General features: G+C 40.3%; 1 protein-coding gene across 12 annotated transcripts in view; it reads right to left on the minus strand.

Annotated features, from left to right (window-relative positions):
• Positions 1 to 16970, minus strand: part of GULP1 (GULP PTB domain containing engulfment adaptor 1) — a 282238-nt gene that overhangs the window by 53877 nt on the left and 211391 nt on the right. For 11 of the 12 annotated variants that reach the window (XM_033945466.1, XM_033945464.1, XM_033945461.1 and 8 more), the window contains 2 exons: positions 9368 to 9484; positions 6309 to 6401 (listed from right to left, as the gene is read on the minus strand). In XM_033945466.1, the coding sequence (XP_033801357.1) occupies positions 6309 to 6401; positions 9368 to 9484 (210 nt within the window). The remainder of the gene's footprint in view (positions 1 to 6308; positions 6402 to 9367; positions 9485 to 16970) is intronic. The other variant, XM_033945471.1, reaches the window with a different exon arrangement.

Consider the following 16970-nt stretch of genomic DNA (forward strand, 5'->3'; position numbering starts at 1 on the left):
CAGTACTCTTTCCATCAATGACCCAGATCACATCTAGAAAACACTGGTATATGGCACAATTACTATGTAAAAATGAAATGGCCAGTTGCATAAGTATCAACTTATAATCGTCATGTTTCCGGGCAAACCTACAGGATGGTAAATGCGCTTTCTAGTGTTCTTCCTCAAATGTAGCAATAACAGAATGGAAACCGTCTTGAAGAGTACATTCTTTAAAACTTGGAATGAAAGTCAAATGAAGCGTCATAAGAGGGTTTTTCTAAATGCTCTTTGAAACAATGCAAAATGTGCTTGCTTTAAAGTAACTAGAAGATAGCAGATGTGTCTTATTGAAAAGCTCAGATTGTTACATAAAGCAGGGATGTGGTTAGGTGTTTGACGTCTGAGAAAGGAACAAAATTAAATGGGAAACCCATGACTCATTAGCCGACAAAATTAAGCCACAAAATTAAACAAACCACATGGGGTCACGTAAGGCATTTAAAAACAGTCCTTGCAGTGCAAATATTTTAATGTAACTGTAGTATCATAATTTATTCATAGGCTTCTTGTTTAATAAATTTAAGTGAATATGAAGTGACTTACTATCAAGATACTGTGCCTGAGTTCTTAACCAAGCTTTTGTATATTGTGAAATATTCCTCTTCAGGTAGAAACAATATAGAGATGAATAAATTATTTTCATCTGCTTTCTCAACTTTCAAAATACAGTTGAAAAAGTGAATGTAGAGGCAGACTATATTTATAAAGAATCAAACTTTAGTAAATTTAGGGGCCTTTTTACTAAAATGTTCTAACAACATATGTTAACAGCTACTACAGGCTGACAATCTCACATAAACTGCTTAAAGCTTGGGCTAATGCAATGATCTTTATCTGGGAATAGCTTTCATATGGTGTAGAGCAGTGGTTCCCAACCCTGTCCTGGAGAACCACCAGGCCAATTAGGTTTTCAGGCCAGCACTAATGAATATGAATGAGAGAGATTTGCAAATCTGCTCCATGCATATTCATTAGGGCTACCTGAAAACCCAACTGGCTTGGTGGTCCTCCAGGACAGGGTTGGGAACCACTGGTGTAGAGCACTGCAGGTGGCTCAAAATACTGCGGCACGCTTGATATGTGGTGGAAGCAGATTTGAGCACGTAACACCATTGTTGAAACAGCTTCATTGGCTACCTGTCAAATTCCGTATTATCATTAAAGCTCTAGTACTGCTCTTTAAAGTCATTCATTATAAGATCCTTTGGTATCTGACACAAGTGACAAATTTACATCAACCAACTAGATACTTAAGATCAGAGGGAATGTTGCGATTGGCAACAGATGAGCTGTTACTTGTATGTTATGCAAATACAATTTTGGTGGCAGGTGTTTCATTATGAAGTAATTTGACTGAACCATTAAAGTTGCTCCCTGATATTCAAAAATTTAAGAAGGTATTGAAAACAACTCAGTTTGATTGAGATGACTTTTAGATACGTTATGCTGTTTGTTTTAATTTTTGTATGTCAACATAAGAACATAAGAATTGCCGCCGCTGGGTCAGACCAGTAGTCCATCGTGCCCAGCAGTCCGCTCACGCGGCAGCCCTTTGGTCAAAGACCAGTGTCCTAACTGACACTACCTTTACCTGCGTACATTCTGGTTCAGCAGGAACTTGTCTAACTTTATCTTGAATCCCTGGAGGGTGTTTCCCCTATAACAGCCTTCGGAAGAGCGTACCAGTTTTCCACCACTCTCTGGGTGAAGAAGAACTTCCTTATCTTTGTACGGCATTCGTTTGCGCTTTAACTTTAGAGAGTGCCTCTTGTTCTCTCTACCTTGGAGAGGGTGAACAACCTGTGTCTATCTACTAAGTCTATTATCTTGAATGTTTCGATCATGTCCCCTCTCAGTCTCCTCTTTTCATGGGAGAAGAGGCCCAGTTTCTCTAATCTCTCACTGTACGGCAACACCTACAGCCCCTTAACCATTTTAGTCGCTCTTCTCTGGACTCTTTCGAGTAGTACCGTGTCCTTCTTCATGTACGGCGACCAGGTGACCATTATTATTATGTTTCTATTTTGTAAACCACTTAGGATTAAGCAGGTTAGAAACATAGAAACATAGAAAATGACGGCAGAAAAGGGCTATAGCCCACCAAGTCTGCCCATTCCAAATACCCGCCCCCCTGACATTATTCCCTTAGAGATCCCCTGTGAATAGCTCATTTTCTCTTAAAATCTGACAAGCTGCTGGCCGCAATCACCTGCAATGGGAGTTTGTTCCAAAGATCCACCACTCTTTCGGGATGGGGATGTGGGCAGAGATCAGAAGGGGTATGGATAGCAATCAGTGTGCACTACAACTTTTATAGGTAGCATGGGAGCATTTAGGGGGCAACTGTATAACTGGGCAGCACAATTTAGGTACCCACTGTATGCAGGCTGTGAGCTGATTCTATAATAGCACTGACAAGTATAGCTGCCATTATAGAATGATAGCCTAAGTCAGAATCAGGCTCGCGGAGTGTGTGGTGCAGTGGTTAGAGCTACAGCCTCAGAACCCTGAGGTTGTGGGTTCAAATGCTGCTCCTTGTGACCCTGGCCAAGTCACTTAATCCCACATTATCCCAGGTACATTAGATAGAGTGCGAGTCCACTGGGTCAGATGGGGAAAAATACTTGAGTATCTGAATGTAAACCACTTAGGCTATAAGTGATATTTAAATACTAAATAAATAAATAAAAGGCACCTACATTTGGGTACAATTGTCTAAGGCTAGTGTAACTGGGCATGCCTAAATGAAGCACTTTTGCATGTAATTTACCGTATTCTATACATCATCCTATCCCAGATATTATATATGGTGCTAAGTGCGAGTTTATAAAGGGCATGTACATTTTGTAAAAATCGCACACGCAGGTTTTTTTCCAACACTGAATTTTGATTGCCATTAATAGAACTCCCTCCAAAGACTATTAATACGTATTTGACCTGCCCATACCTTGCCCATGCTGTCCCCTACACCCTTGTGAACACCCCCTTGCAAAATTTATTTGTAATGTTTTGCATAGAATTCTCCTATTCTGAAGCCTTAAATTCCTTCCTGTCTTTTCCTTTTTCAGGTTCCAGCCTCCTCCGTTCCCTCTCTCACTTCAACTGTAGTTCTGTCTCCCTCTAAATCCCATCCCTCTCTCACTTGCACCCTGAATCCCTTCCTTGGCCCCTATAGTCATAAGAACATAAGAAACGCCTTCACCGGATCAGACCAAGGTCCATCTAGTCCGGCGATCTGCACACGCGGAGGCCCATTTAGGTGCTCCTTATTGGAGACCCGGATTTCCCGTATCCCTCAATATGATTTGCAAGAAGGTGTGCATCCAACTTGTGTTTGAAACCCAGAACAGTAGTCTCTGCCACCACCTCCTCCAGGAGAGCATTCCAAGCACCCACCACTCGTTGTGTGAAACAGAACTTCCTGACATTTGTCCTGAACCTGCTGCCATTCAGTTTCAGGCTATGACCTCTTGTCCGTGTCACATCTGAAAATGTCAGTAATGCTGCTTCCTGGTCAATTTGGTCAAATCCTTTTAATATTTTAAAAGTCTCTATCAGATCCCCACGCAGTCTTCTCTTTTCGAGGCTGAACAGTCCCAGTTTTCCGAGGCGTTCCTTGTAGCTTAAATTCTCCATGCCTTTGACTAGTTTCGTGGCTCGCCTCTGCACCCTCTCCAACATAATTTTATCCTTCTTAAGGTATGGAGACCAGTGTTGGACACAGTATTCTAAGTGTGGTCTGACCATTGTTCTGTAAAGTGGCATTATAACATCTTCCGACCTACTCGTGATCCCCTTCTTAATCATGCCTAACATCCTATTTGCTTTCTTCGCCGCCGCCGCACATTGAGCCAATGGCTTTAGGGTTCTGTCTATCAGCACCCCCAAATCCCTTTCTTGTTCGCATTTGGCTAATGTCACCCCCGACATCTTGTATTCATGTTCTTTGTTTTTCTTTCCCAGATACATCACCTTGCATTTGTCTATGTTAAAATTAATCTGCCACTTTATCGCCCACGTTTCCAGCTAGTTTAGATCCTTCTGAAGATCCTCATAGTCCCTTTGAGAGCCAACCGCCCGACATAGTTTTGTATCATCTGCAAACTTGATTATATTGCATGATGTTTCCTCTTCCAGGTCATTTATAAAAATATTGAACAAGATGGGCCCAAGAACCGAGCCCTGGGGCATGCCGCTGGTCACCTTTTCCCAGTCCGAGAATTTCCCATTTATGGTTACCCTCTGCGTTCTGTTCTCTAGCCAATTTCCGATCCATCTGTGCACTTCTCCTCCTATTCCATGACTTAGTAGTTTGCTCATAAGCCTTGCGTGCGGAACCTTGTCAAACGCTTTTTGGAAGTCCAAGTAAATTATGTCCACAGGATCTCCACTATCTATTTGCTTGTTCACCTTCTCAAAGAATTGAAGTAAATTTGTCTGGCATCTCTTTCCCCCCTGGCTAAGAATCTCTTCCTCCTTTCCCATCCCCTTTCTGGTCTTGGTCACTCTCTCTACCATCTCCCCCACCCCCACTTGCGAGTCCAGCATCCATGTCCCCTCATCCCACCCACCTACCATCTCTCTCACTTGCACCCTGAATCCCTTCCCTACTTCCCGTGGTCTGGCATCTCTCTCTCTCTCTCTCTCTACAGTCAAGCATCTCTTCCTTCTCACCTCCCTTTCTGGCCTGGGTTTCCTTCTCATCCTCTTTTCCCTCTACCTGCGGGTCCAGCATTCATGTCCCCTCCCCTCTCCTCCTTCCCCTACAGGTCTAGCATCCATGTCTCCTCCTCTCCTACCTCAATTGTAGTCCAGGATCCATGTCCCCTCCTCTCCCTCCACTACTTGCAGTCCAGCATCCATGCCCTTCCTCTCCCCCTATCACTGATCTAGCATCCATGTCCCTCCTTCTCCTCCCCCCAAATTGTGGTCTAGTATCCATGTTCCCATCCCTTATCCACCTCCAACTTCACACAGGTCTGGCCTCTCTCCCTCTGACCAATTCCCCCACCCTCAGTGAGATCAGAGATACCAGTGGGCCTCCCAGGGCAGCAGCAGCAGCCGACCACCAGAGGCAGTGATGTGAACAGGCTGCTTGCAGGCAGTCCTGCCAGGGCCTGCCCTCTGCCGTGCCATCTATCTATAGGAAGCGATGCAGCAGAGGGAAGGCCCTTGATGCCTCTTGGGATTCAGCAACCTGTGGAATTCCAGTATCGCAGGTTGCTGAATCCCATCCTAAAAGAATAACGCTGCGTGCAAGCTACCTTAAAAGCAGTTTTATCCCTGTGGCCCAGGAGGATCGGGCTGCACAAAACTGCAGCCCAATGCTCCTGGGTTACAGGTTGAATATTCCTTCCCCCAGCAGATCCAATGCTTACCCCCTAGCATACCCCTCCCATGTAGTCTCCCATGTCATCAATCCCCCCCCCCCCCGTGGCCAGCCACCTGTACTGTCCAAGGTGGTTTGTATGCAGCCAGGACAGATGCCCCATCATTCCTCGCCTCTCCAGTGAAGCTAAAAAAAAAAGTGTCCCTAGTGGAAAACCCTAACAGAGCTTGATAAAAGGGGTGTGTGTGTGTGTGTGTATGTATGGGGGGGGGGGGGAGTTAATGTTACAGTGATCTATCAATTAACACATATAAAGTTGTCACATATTAAATTTTAAAAACATGTAAACTGAGGTATCTTTTTTGGTATTTCACACCGCTTAATGCCCATTTCAACAGCAGTATATCAAAATAATAAATCAAATGCAATACAATCCATAAAGTAGGAACACACGTTTTAAAGTGTGCAAAATGAACCAAAATAATTCTGTGAAATTGGGAAAAAGTCCGACAATGACCTGTAAACTTTTCTTGTGCTCAGGTCTAGTAAAAAGGCCTTGTTCCAGAACAGATCATTTAAAAATTGCCTCCATAATGCATATGTTGATATACAGATTAATTTTTGCATACTATGGACTCCTTTTACAAAGTCGCACTAGGGTCTTAACGCACGGAATAGTGCGCGCTAAATTGACGCTACCGCCTCCTTTTGAGCAGGCGGTAGATTTTCAGCTAGCACGCGCTATAGCGCACGCTAATCCGGTACGTGCGCTAAAACCGCTAGCACGGCTTTGTAAAAGGAGCCCTATATTTATTATTCTGTGGGGTAGTATATAATAGAGCATGACATTTGAGCGATTCGCTACTAATAAAATGTTATTACTTTCCCTGGAATATCATCATCATCCATATTATAGAATATTAATTCACATACTTACTGGAGATGTGGATATGTCACTTATCCTTAAATGATTTTCTAAATCTTGTACCTTATTCTTCAGTTCTGTATTTTCTGTTTCTAATTCCTGAATCTGCAAAACACAGTTATTCAAAATTTTCAAAAATTTTCTTTTTGAAAAATGAAATTGTTGGTATCAATTATTTTGTCACCATTAACCCCCTCTTTTAAAAAACCACAAAAGTGTTTTTTAGCGCCAGCTGGCACGCTGAATGAGCACCGAGAGCAGCGCAGAGCATTCAGCACACTGGAATGTGCTAAAAACCGCTTTTGCAGTTTTGTAAAAGAGGGGCTAAACTAGATACATTAGACACACATCATAAATGTGTTAACAGATGTAACTGTGCATGCTACATTACACACACTATTTAGTATGAGAGTCCAAGCTATCATTAACTTGGAGTTAATAAAGGGTAATATTTCACTGAACTTTCCCTTATCCAAATTCATACAACACAACTCATTAATATGAAAATGGGGTTACCTAAAACAGTAACAGTCTAAGTTAGGTTTTGGTGTTAGCCAGTAGATTTAACTATTCCTAAAGAGGTGCAGATAAGCTGTGTAGTATTAACCTCTGATGGCTAATGCAAAACCATAACCATGTGGAGCTCTCCTTCCACCTTCTTGATTTAATTAAGATTTCTATGACGCATTCCCTCCTCCCCTCCCCCCAACTGAGCTGGCCAGATCCTCCACCCTGAGAAACAACTCAGTAATATACTGAGAGGGGACATGATCAAAACATTCAAGATATTGAAGGGAATAGACTTAGTAGAGAAAGAGAGATTGTTCACCCTCTCCGAGGTGGAGAGAACGAGAGGGCACTCTCTAAAGTTAAAAGGGGATAGTTAAAAGATTCCGTACAAATGTAAAAAAGTTCTTCTTCACCCAGAGAGTGGTAGAAATCTGGAACGCTCTTCCAGAGGCTGTTATAGGGGAAAGCACCCTCCAGAGATTCAAGAAAAGGTTAGATAAGTTCCTGCTGAACCAAAATGTACGCAGGTAAGGTTAGACTCAAATAGGGCACTGGTCTTTGACCTAAGGGCCGCCACGTGAGCGGTCTGCTGGGCATGGTGGACCACTGGTCTGATCCAGCAGAGGCAATTCTTATGTTCTTCCATGTTTAACCTAGCCATCAAATTTACTAAACTGCATTTCATGAGAAGAGGAAAGAGTTCTTCCCTCTTCTCCCACTGAAGATCATATTAAAAATGATACTCGATATAAGCCTAAATTGGACATATTCTTTTTTGAGGTGTGGAGATGCTTGAAATGTTTTGTGTGGAAATTTGGTTGATAGGCACCGTGAGCCTGATTCTATAAATGGCACCTAGATCAGTGGCGCCAAGCCAATTTTGACACAGAACTTAAAATTTTATATTTTATGACATTAAGAGCCAATTAAAAACAAGTTCCGTGCTGAAATCAGAAAGGCACCTACCGGTGTCTACATGAAAAATAGGTGTGGTTAGGGGGCAGAGTTTGGGTGTGGAAAAAATACTCAAAAAGTAAACACTTATCTTAAGGCTCTCAGGGACCTGTACAATTCTTTCTCAGACCCGTACAATTCTTTCTCTTCAATAACGGTTCCCTTGAACTGTTAATCACTATATTTCACCTCTGTTAAGTTCTTTCAATTTGTACCATCTCTGTTAAGATCTTTCAATTTATACCATCTTTTAATCTTTGTAAACCGCATAGAACTTCACGGTCCTGTGGTATATAAACTGTTATTATTATTATTGTTTGTTTTTTGTGAGTATTTTTGCAAAAGATTGAGCACACACGCAAAAAGAATTATCCATTCACATATGCAGTGATTGGGTGGTGAGTCCTTCAATGGGAATTATATCCCAAGTCTTTGAACATATGTAATCACACCACACTGAGTACATAACATTTTATATGGATGTTGAAAAATCTCTACGTTGATGAGGGATTATCAATTTATATTCACAGGATTTTAAGGCCAATTTTAGAGCATCAGGGCCTAAGTGACTTGCCCAAGTTTAGCACTGGGATTCAATCCCAAAACCTTAGAGTGCTAAGACAGCAAATCTACCACTAGGCCACTCCCCAGCTTCATACATGCACAGATGTAAAAATAATCAGAGAACACTTTAGTACATCTTTCATTAGGCAATTTTTCTAGTTTTAGGCACATATTAGTGCTTAACACAGCTTAGTAAAAGAGCCTGTATGTTGCCTGTTGTATGTTTGGATTTCTCTCACACTTTTCCAATGGTATAAGGTACTGTAATAGTTCTACCTACTGTAGCTGAAAGTATGTGGCTCTTTTTCCTTTGATATCAAATTTATTTATGGTAAATGGTTTGTACTACAATAAAAAAGGTATAATGTGGCTGCAGTGCAAAATAAATCCAAGACAAAAGAGCAACTTTCAAAACTGATTACTCTGGACAATTAGATCCTTGTTTGAAAGTTGCTTTTTCAGATCCCCCTTTCATGAAATTGCGTAAGGGTTAAAAAAAAAAAAAAAAAAAAAAAATCAGACCATTGCGGTAATATCTCCGACGCTTACAGGAATTCTATGAGCATCAGAGCTTTTTTAAAAAAATCTTACATGGCTTGATACAAGGGTGGTCTTAATAAACTTGAAAATTTGATATCATCACTGGCTGTTGGCAAGACTGCTCTTTGTCTCAAAATATGTCTAAGGAACTGTACATTAAAGAACTTTGCATTGTTTGGACTAAATATGTTACCTTACATACTGAAGATATAAATTACACTTTATTATTGATCCAAAGTCACATGGGTAGGGAGTATCTTTATATATCATTTTCCTTGGGTTTAAGATTGTTTTACATGCTGAAAAAGGTTTTTATAAAATTAACAACATATGCATATGGAATGCGGGCCTATTTTTACATGATCTGGTAAATATTGTAGGTTCTCAGGGTCATAGTGTGTATGGAGCAGAGGCAGGTTGGCGATGTACACCGCTGGGAACTTTTGAATATTATCCTCCCAAATTTCAGTCAATAAAATATAAATACACTATTAAGGACTTACTCTTTTCTGTAATCCAGCAATCTGTTTTCTAGTTTCAACATCTTTCCCACCAGACTCCAGAAATTTTCTGTATGCCAAATCAAATGCTTGACCAATTGTTAGCGTTATTTCTTCAGCCTATAAAACCCCCCCAAATATTTAAATTATTATAATAGACCATCATAATGATAATACAGCAGGCAAAGGAGGAACAGAAAATAATCAGAACCATAGGCATAAGTAATAAGCATATTACCCATAGTAGACACAAGACAGGATACTCAAGTCTAAACTGAATACATGATATATGATATGACGTAATACTTATAGTTCGCCAATTACCAATATTTAGATTCAAAGAGGATTACAAATTCACCCCCCCCCTTTTACAAAACTGTAGCGCGTTTTTTAGTGCCAGCCATGGTGGTAACAGCTCCGATGCTTCATGGGAATTCTATGTGCGTCGGAGATGTTACCACTGCGGCCGGCACTAAAAATCACACTATGGTTTTGTAAAAAGGGGGATGGGGTAGTCAATTAAAAAAGGAATTGAAGAATATCTTTCTTTCAGGCGCCTCTGATATCATACTCAAGAAGATGATACCTTAGCAGATCTCTAAGGTATCATATTACAGGACAGTCAGAGATACCTGACTGAAGCTGCTGTGGTTCAATAAGTAAAAGCCCTATTCCCATCTTCTGTTTGAATCCCAACCAGCTCCCCCCAGCACATATTTTAATTGTGGCCTTCTACCTTCCAGGCGCACCTTGATGATCCTCACAATGAAGTCACCATTGTGCAGCTGCACACCTCCATTTGCAATGAACTAGAGAAGCCATGCTAAGGTCTGTATCTATTTTTTCAGTTTTTAAACTTTTGCAAATGAAGTAATCTATGCTATATATATATATATATATATATATATATATATATATATATATATATATATTTGTCATGTGCTTTGTATTCTAAATGCATCTCTTTGAAAAAGGGATCACTCAGTGAGAAAAAAAGGATAGCTTTTTGGCAAGAAACATGAAGCTGTGTTTTTCATGTGCTACAATTAGCCAATTACATTGCTACATTATATCATTGTATTGATGTGACCTGTTTATATGGTGTGTTTTAAATGTATTTTGAGCATAATAAAGCAAAAATAAAACCCCCAAAACCTATTTAGCAGATTGCATTGGAAACATCCAAAGGATGCCTATGTCCCGTCCACAGAACTCACATCTATCAAACTCATGTCTATCTGAAGCCCAAACCACGCTCAAAAGTAGACCTCCTTACAACGCCTATAAGACCTAGTTTTACAATTGCTAAGCAGCTTGTTAGCCTTCTACACTGATGTTCCTAGTTCAAATCCAACTCTCTACCTGTGACAGAAGAGAAATAAATGAAAACATTAAACAGATTAAAAATAAATAGTATGATGCCAACATTTTACCGTTACAAAAAAAAAATAATAAAAAAAGCATAAACTTGCCATTCTAATAACGTCAGAATTATAACATTAAGGACATTGGTTGGACATAACTCCCACCTACAAACATGATTCTGTAAAGGATGTCTAAAAGGTTGGACGTCCAACTGACGCTGAGTGCTGCTTGGTGCAATTCTACAAAGTGCGTCTAACGAGGACATCCAAACTATGCCCAATTTTGCAGTATTGGGGCTAAAATGTCTAACTTTTTTTCTTTGAAAATGACCCGGCTAGATGTTTTGTACAGCTAGACGTCTAATTTTCTTTGCCATTATAAAAAAAAAAAAAAAAAAGTCCAAAACAAGCTATTTGCATGTAGGAAAGGCCAGCATTTTTAATGGACTGGCCACACAGACATGCCAGCAGAGCAGTGGGGCTTCACATTAAGGGTACTAGGTACACATCTCACCATAATCCCCGTGTGTTATATGGTGAGCCCTCAAAAACTCCCCAAAACCTAGTGTTCCTACCTGACTACCACGCCAATAGCCCTTATACCTGCAGGTGTCACCTAAAGTATAGCGGGTTATTGGTAGGCTCACACTTTCCAAAAGAAGGACTGCAGAAATGATGTACAGGATACAGGAACTTTTATTGAAATCAGTAAGTGTTGATTCCCAAAAGATGGTTCTCATTTATAAGAAAATGGGACCCGACATGGTCTGTGTTTTGAATAACACTTCTTCCTCAGTGGTCGAGGATGCTCAGTGTCTCACATACCGAGAACCATATGGAGTACAGTAGTTTGGCATAGAATTCAAGGGATTCAAAAGCTGCTATTTCTGCATATAGATACTTCTAAAATGACCTCTTCATTATCATTATTGTGTAACCTTTAGATCCCTGTATCAATAGGGAAATAGCAAGGAGAGAAGAGGAGAGGGGAATATCAGCCTGTTTCCTGTGGGAAGAAAAGAGACATCAATAATCCTTGCCATAACTGTAAACCTGATCCATGCTTGTTTATAAACACAGGGGTCGATATTAAAAGGCTGGATAGGTGCAATTGGAAAGGATATTGAATGAAACTAACTGGATGGTGCTGCGGAGTATTTCCTCTATCTTGGCACTATCCAGTGCTGTGACGTTGAGTGGGCAAAGCTCAGGTGAAGCAGGAAATTATCTAGTTTGCTGTGATGACAGACTGCCAGTCATATAGATCAATGGCAACATGGCTCAACTATAAAGCACCAAAATGTCTTTATTTTAGGAGATATATATATATTTATTAATTAATTAAGGCCCAGATTCTCAAAGTGGTGTAGTTTGGAAGGCACCTAAGTTTTTTAACTGGGCATATAAAGCACCAAAATGTCTTTATTTTAGGAGAGATATATATATATTTATTAATTAATTAAGGCCCAGATTCTCAAAGTGGTGTAGTTTGGAAGGCGCCTAAGTGTTTTAACTGGGCATTAAAAAGTAATTAAGAAAAAAGCACCTACAAAATATAGACCTGAATCGCATCTACACAGGTGCTTACCAGAGCTGAACATCAAAAGAGGTGTGTTTATGGGTGGGATTGACATTCGTGCCATTAAATGTGATTCTACATCGAAGATAGGTGCTGGAAATGTAGGCCTGTATAACCCTGGCCTACATTTTCAGCGCCTATCTTTGACACAGACCATAATTCTCAAAATAACATCATAGTTTAAGTGATGTGCAACTACAGGCGGACAATTCTGGTGCTTTTTTGAGAATCTGGGCCTAAATTGTCAAAAATAAGAACTTATCTAAAAATGACTATGATATATCAAATATCACATAAATAAAAGGTCCTTTAATGACCTTTTTGATTATTGCTTTAGTTATTAATGTTAAGTCTCTTGAGCACAAAATCTTTTATCTATGCTTATTCGGAATTTTAAACATACTATGCAAACCCTTGGCAGTGCACCTAGTTTACAGAACAGTAGGATTTACATGTGTGATTGGTGCCAATAATTTATTCTAGAAATAGTACACTTATTAAATTGCTTAGCACATGACTGTAAGGGATAATACACTTGAGGGAGCCTGGGTATGTCATCAAGTGATGCATGAGACTTATAAACACCATAAGTTGCGCAAGGGGCACCTAGGCATTTTCAGTTACGCCAGTTACTGACCTGTCATAAGTAGGCACTAGAGAATGACACGGGGACAATTTTTTTCCCATCCCGTCCTGGTGAGTTATTTTCCTGTCCCTGCCCTGTTGCTGCAAGCTCTGTCCTCATCTGCACAAGCCTCAAACACTTTAAAATCATAAGTGTCCGAGGCTTGTGCGGTTAAGACAGAGCTTACAAGAATGGGGTATGGACAGCGAAAAATCTTGCAAGGATGTGATGGGGAAATTGAGTTCTTGTGGGGATGGGGAAAGATTTGTCCCCATGCCATTCTCTAGTAGGCACGCTTAACTTTTGGCATGCTAAAGCTGCTTTGCACCAGTATTTTGAGTCATGCCCTTAAGCGGTTATAGAATTGACAATACTCATACCACTTTGTGATGCCAGTTTATAAAACTGCCACCATTGTTTCAAATGGTATAGCTAGAAAAGGCAAAGTGATGAAAATTCAAGTTATAGTTGGCTCTAGTTAGCACCTATTTTTTTTAGCACACTATTGCACCATCACTGCAGTATATTACAAATGATTTTCTATGATAATGTCTCAATTATATGCTAAATAGAATATAAAAAGCATTTTCCCATTTGTAACACATGAAATAATTCCAGAACTTTTTCTAACACGAGATACCACTGGGTAATATTTCCTATCACAACCACTTGAGGAACCATAGGTACAGGCTGAAAATACATATGATCAAAAAGAGGAAGTTTTATCTAAAACTATAGGATAACAAGACTAAAATTACAGGTACTTTTGTGAAAAGTCTTTATTATAGGCTCTATTTTTCTCCTATTTCAAAAAAATGAAAAGCAAAATAATACTGCCCTGACATTACAGAAACAAACCTAATTTTTCACTTCTATGAGCAATGTATTTAATCTCAGAATTATTATAATATCAAATTATTTAATCACAGAATTTACATCAATTTCTTCTTCTATGTTTTTGCAAGATTAATAAGCAGACTATGCCATGAACAGCTTCCATATCTTATAAAACAGTGTTATATTTTATCTCATATTATTCATTGCTTTTTCGATTTAAGCTCCAGACAGCATATATTTTTCCATTGCTCAGTTTTGGGACAGATATCTTTGTTGGTTAAGACTGGGAAATCGCTTACAAACTTGAAAAAAAGGAATTTTAAAGTTAAATAGACAAGCTCAGGGATTTATTTTATTTAAAATATTCCCCCCCCTCAAAGTACTTTGCCTCACTTACCCTCCCCCCCCCCCCGCCTTTTTTATTTTTACTAAGCCATGGTAGAGGTTTCTACCGTAGCCCGGAGTACTAAATGCTCTAACTAAATATAAGCACTAAATATGAGTATCAGAACATTTAGCACTCTGTGGATTACAGGACCAGAGGCAACATGGATTTACTAGAGGTAGGTCTTGTCAGACAAATCTGATCAATTTCTTTGACTGGCTGACCAGAGAATTGGATAGAGGAAATGTGCTAGATGCAATGTATTTAGATTTTAGCAAAGCCTTTGACAGTGTTCCACACAGACGTCTAATGAGTGCCCTCGGGATGGGTCCCAAAGTGACAGGCTGGGTCAAGAACTGACTGAGTGGAAGGCAACAAATTGCTTAAGAAATATTTATGTTCTGTGTTCATGGCTGAAGCGCCGGGAACGGGACCACAGAAGACAAACGTTAATAGGGATGGAGAAGTAATAGACCTTAATTGATTTTCAGAGGGTTGTGTTTGTGAGGAGCTAGCTAAATTAAAAGAAGAGAAAGTGAAGGGGTTGGATGGTATACATCCAAGGGTGCTGAAGGAACTTAGGGAAGGTCTGGTAGCTCCGCTGACTGACCTTTTCAATGACTCTCTAGAGTCAGGAGTGGTACCGGAGGACTGGAGAAGGGCGGATGTAGTCCTTCTCCACAAAAGTGGAACTAAGATGATAAGAAAGAAGTAGGAAATTACAGGCCAGTAAGTCTGACTTCTGTGGTAAGCAAATTAATGGAAAAGCTTTTAAAACAGAGAATGTGGATTACAGGACCGGAGGCAACATGGATTCACAAGAGATAGGTCTTGTCAGACAAATATGATCAATTTTTTTGACTGGGTGACCATAGAATTGGATAGAGGATGTGCGCTAGATATGGTGCATTTAGATTTTAGCAATTCCTTTGACAGTGTTCCACACAGACATCTAATAAATAAATTGAGTACCCTTGGGATGGGTCCCAAAGTGGGTCAGGAACTGGTTGAGTGGAAGATGACAGAGGGTAGTGATCAATGGAGATCGCTCTAAGGAAAGGGATGTTACCAGTGGTGTGCCTCAAGGTTCTGTTCTTGGGCCTGTTCTTTTTAACATTTTTATGAACGATATTGCTGCAGGGCTGTCAGGTAAGATTTGCCTCTTTGCGGATGATAACAAAATCTGCAATAGAGTAGACAACCAGGATGGTGTGAATAACATGAAGAAAGACCTGGCAAAGCTTGAAGAATGGTCTGAAATTTGGCAGCTAAAATTTAATGCTAAGAAATGCAAGATCATGCATTTGGGCTGCAAAAACCAGAGGGAATGGTACAAGTTAGGAGGTGAAGAACTTATGTGCATGATAGAAAAGCTGGATTTGGGTGTGATTGCATGTGATAATCTTAAGGTGGCCAAACAGGTTGAAAAGGGGAGGGTTATTGGGGTGGGCAGACTGGATGGGCCGTGGACCTTATCTGCCATCAATTTCCATGTTTCTAAAAGGTGATGGCGAAAGCTAGAAGGATGCTAGGATGCATAGGGAGAGGTATGGCCAGTAGGAAAAAGGAGGTATTGAGACTCCGGTGAGACCTCATTTAGAATATTGTGTACAATTCTGGAGGTTGCACCTTCAAAAAGATATAAAAAGGATGGAGTCGATCCAGAGGAAGGCTACTAAAATGGTGTGTGTCATAAGGCGTATGGCAGCACACTTAAAGATCTCAATCTATATACTTTGGAGGAAAGGCAGGAGAGGGGATATATGATAGATACGTTTAAATACCTATGTGATGTAAATGTGCATGAGTCGTGTCTCATTTGAAAGGAAGCTCTGGAATGAGAGGGCATAGGATGAAGTTAAGGTGTGACAGGCTCAGGAGTAATCTACACGATCTTCCGAAATAGCGGCCAGCATCAGATCCCATTGGCATGTCCTTCAACTCTACCAGGTGTCTCAGGAAAACCCTTGCATAGCCTTTACCCGGGGAAAGAATCTTTTGGAACATTTGGTCTCCTCAGATTTTCAAATGAAATCTCATCTCCAACAGGGTGAAGGATACCATTCTCCTTGTGGAAAATGTTCGGTATGCAATACGTCTGTTTCTGGGGACAAATGGGTTCATCCTGTCACCAATAAGCAGTATTTTTTGAGATCCAACACCACTTGTGAATCTAAATTCGTAGTATATGTAATATCATGTCCCTGTGGTTTAACCTATGTCGGTTGCACTACCCGTAGTGTCAGAACTAGACTGATTGAACATCGCAGTTGTCTTAACACTATAAAACTGACAGCTCCTATGGTAGCTCATAACCACACTTTTCAACATGACTTTTCTCAGCTATGTTGCTGTATTTTGGAACAGATCCACATAAACTTTAATGGTGACAGAACTGCCCACTTGTTCAGACGTGATAATTTTTGGATCTTCCAATTGAGGTCCTTTCCTCCTTTGGGACTCAATGAGAATGTGGACAAATGTTTTATTACTTAATTAGATATTATTGTTGGATGCATTCTATGATGTCACTATGTTATTTTTCCAGGCTTTGCCCTTTCCGGGGCACTTGGATGCATCCTATGATGTCATCACGTTAGCCTTGAGACACCACCCCCACTGGGTTTTTCCAGCATCTTAAAATCCCGGAAATGCCATTACAAATCTTCGTTCCTCCAGGCGATAGCTTCATTTTCACACGCCTTGGGTGGACGGTGCTGATGGCCTGCAATAGTGACCAGTCGTCTAACGGCTCTAATTGTGGTCCACCATTTCTTTACAGCTATCTGTATTAATCCCGCTCCTGAGGAAGGTAT

Source organism: Geotrypetes seraphini, chromosome 5, assembly GCF_902459505.1.
Source record: "Geotrypetes seraphini chromosome 5, aGeoSer1.1, whole genome shotgun sequence".
Lineage (NCBI taxonomy): Eukaryota > Metazoa > Chordata > Amphibia > Gymnophiona > Dermophiidae > Geotrypetes > Geotrypetes seraphini.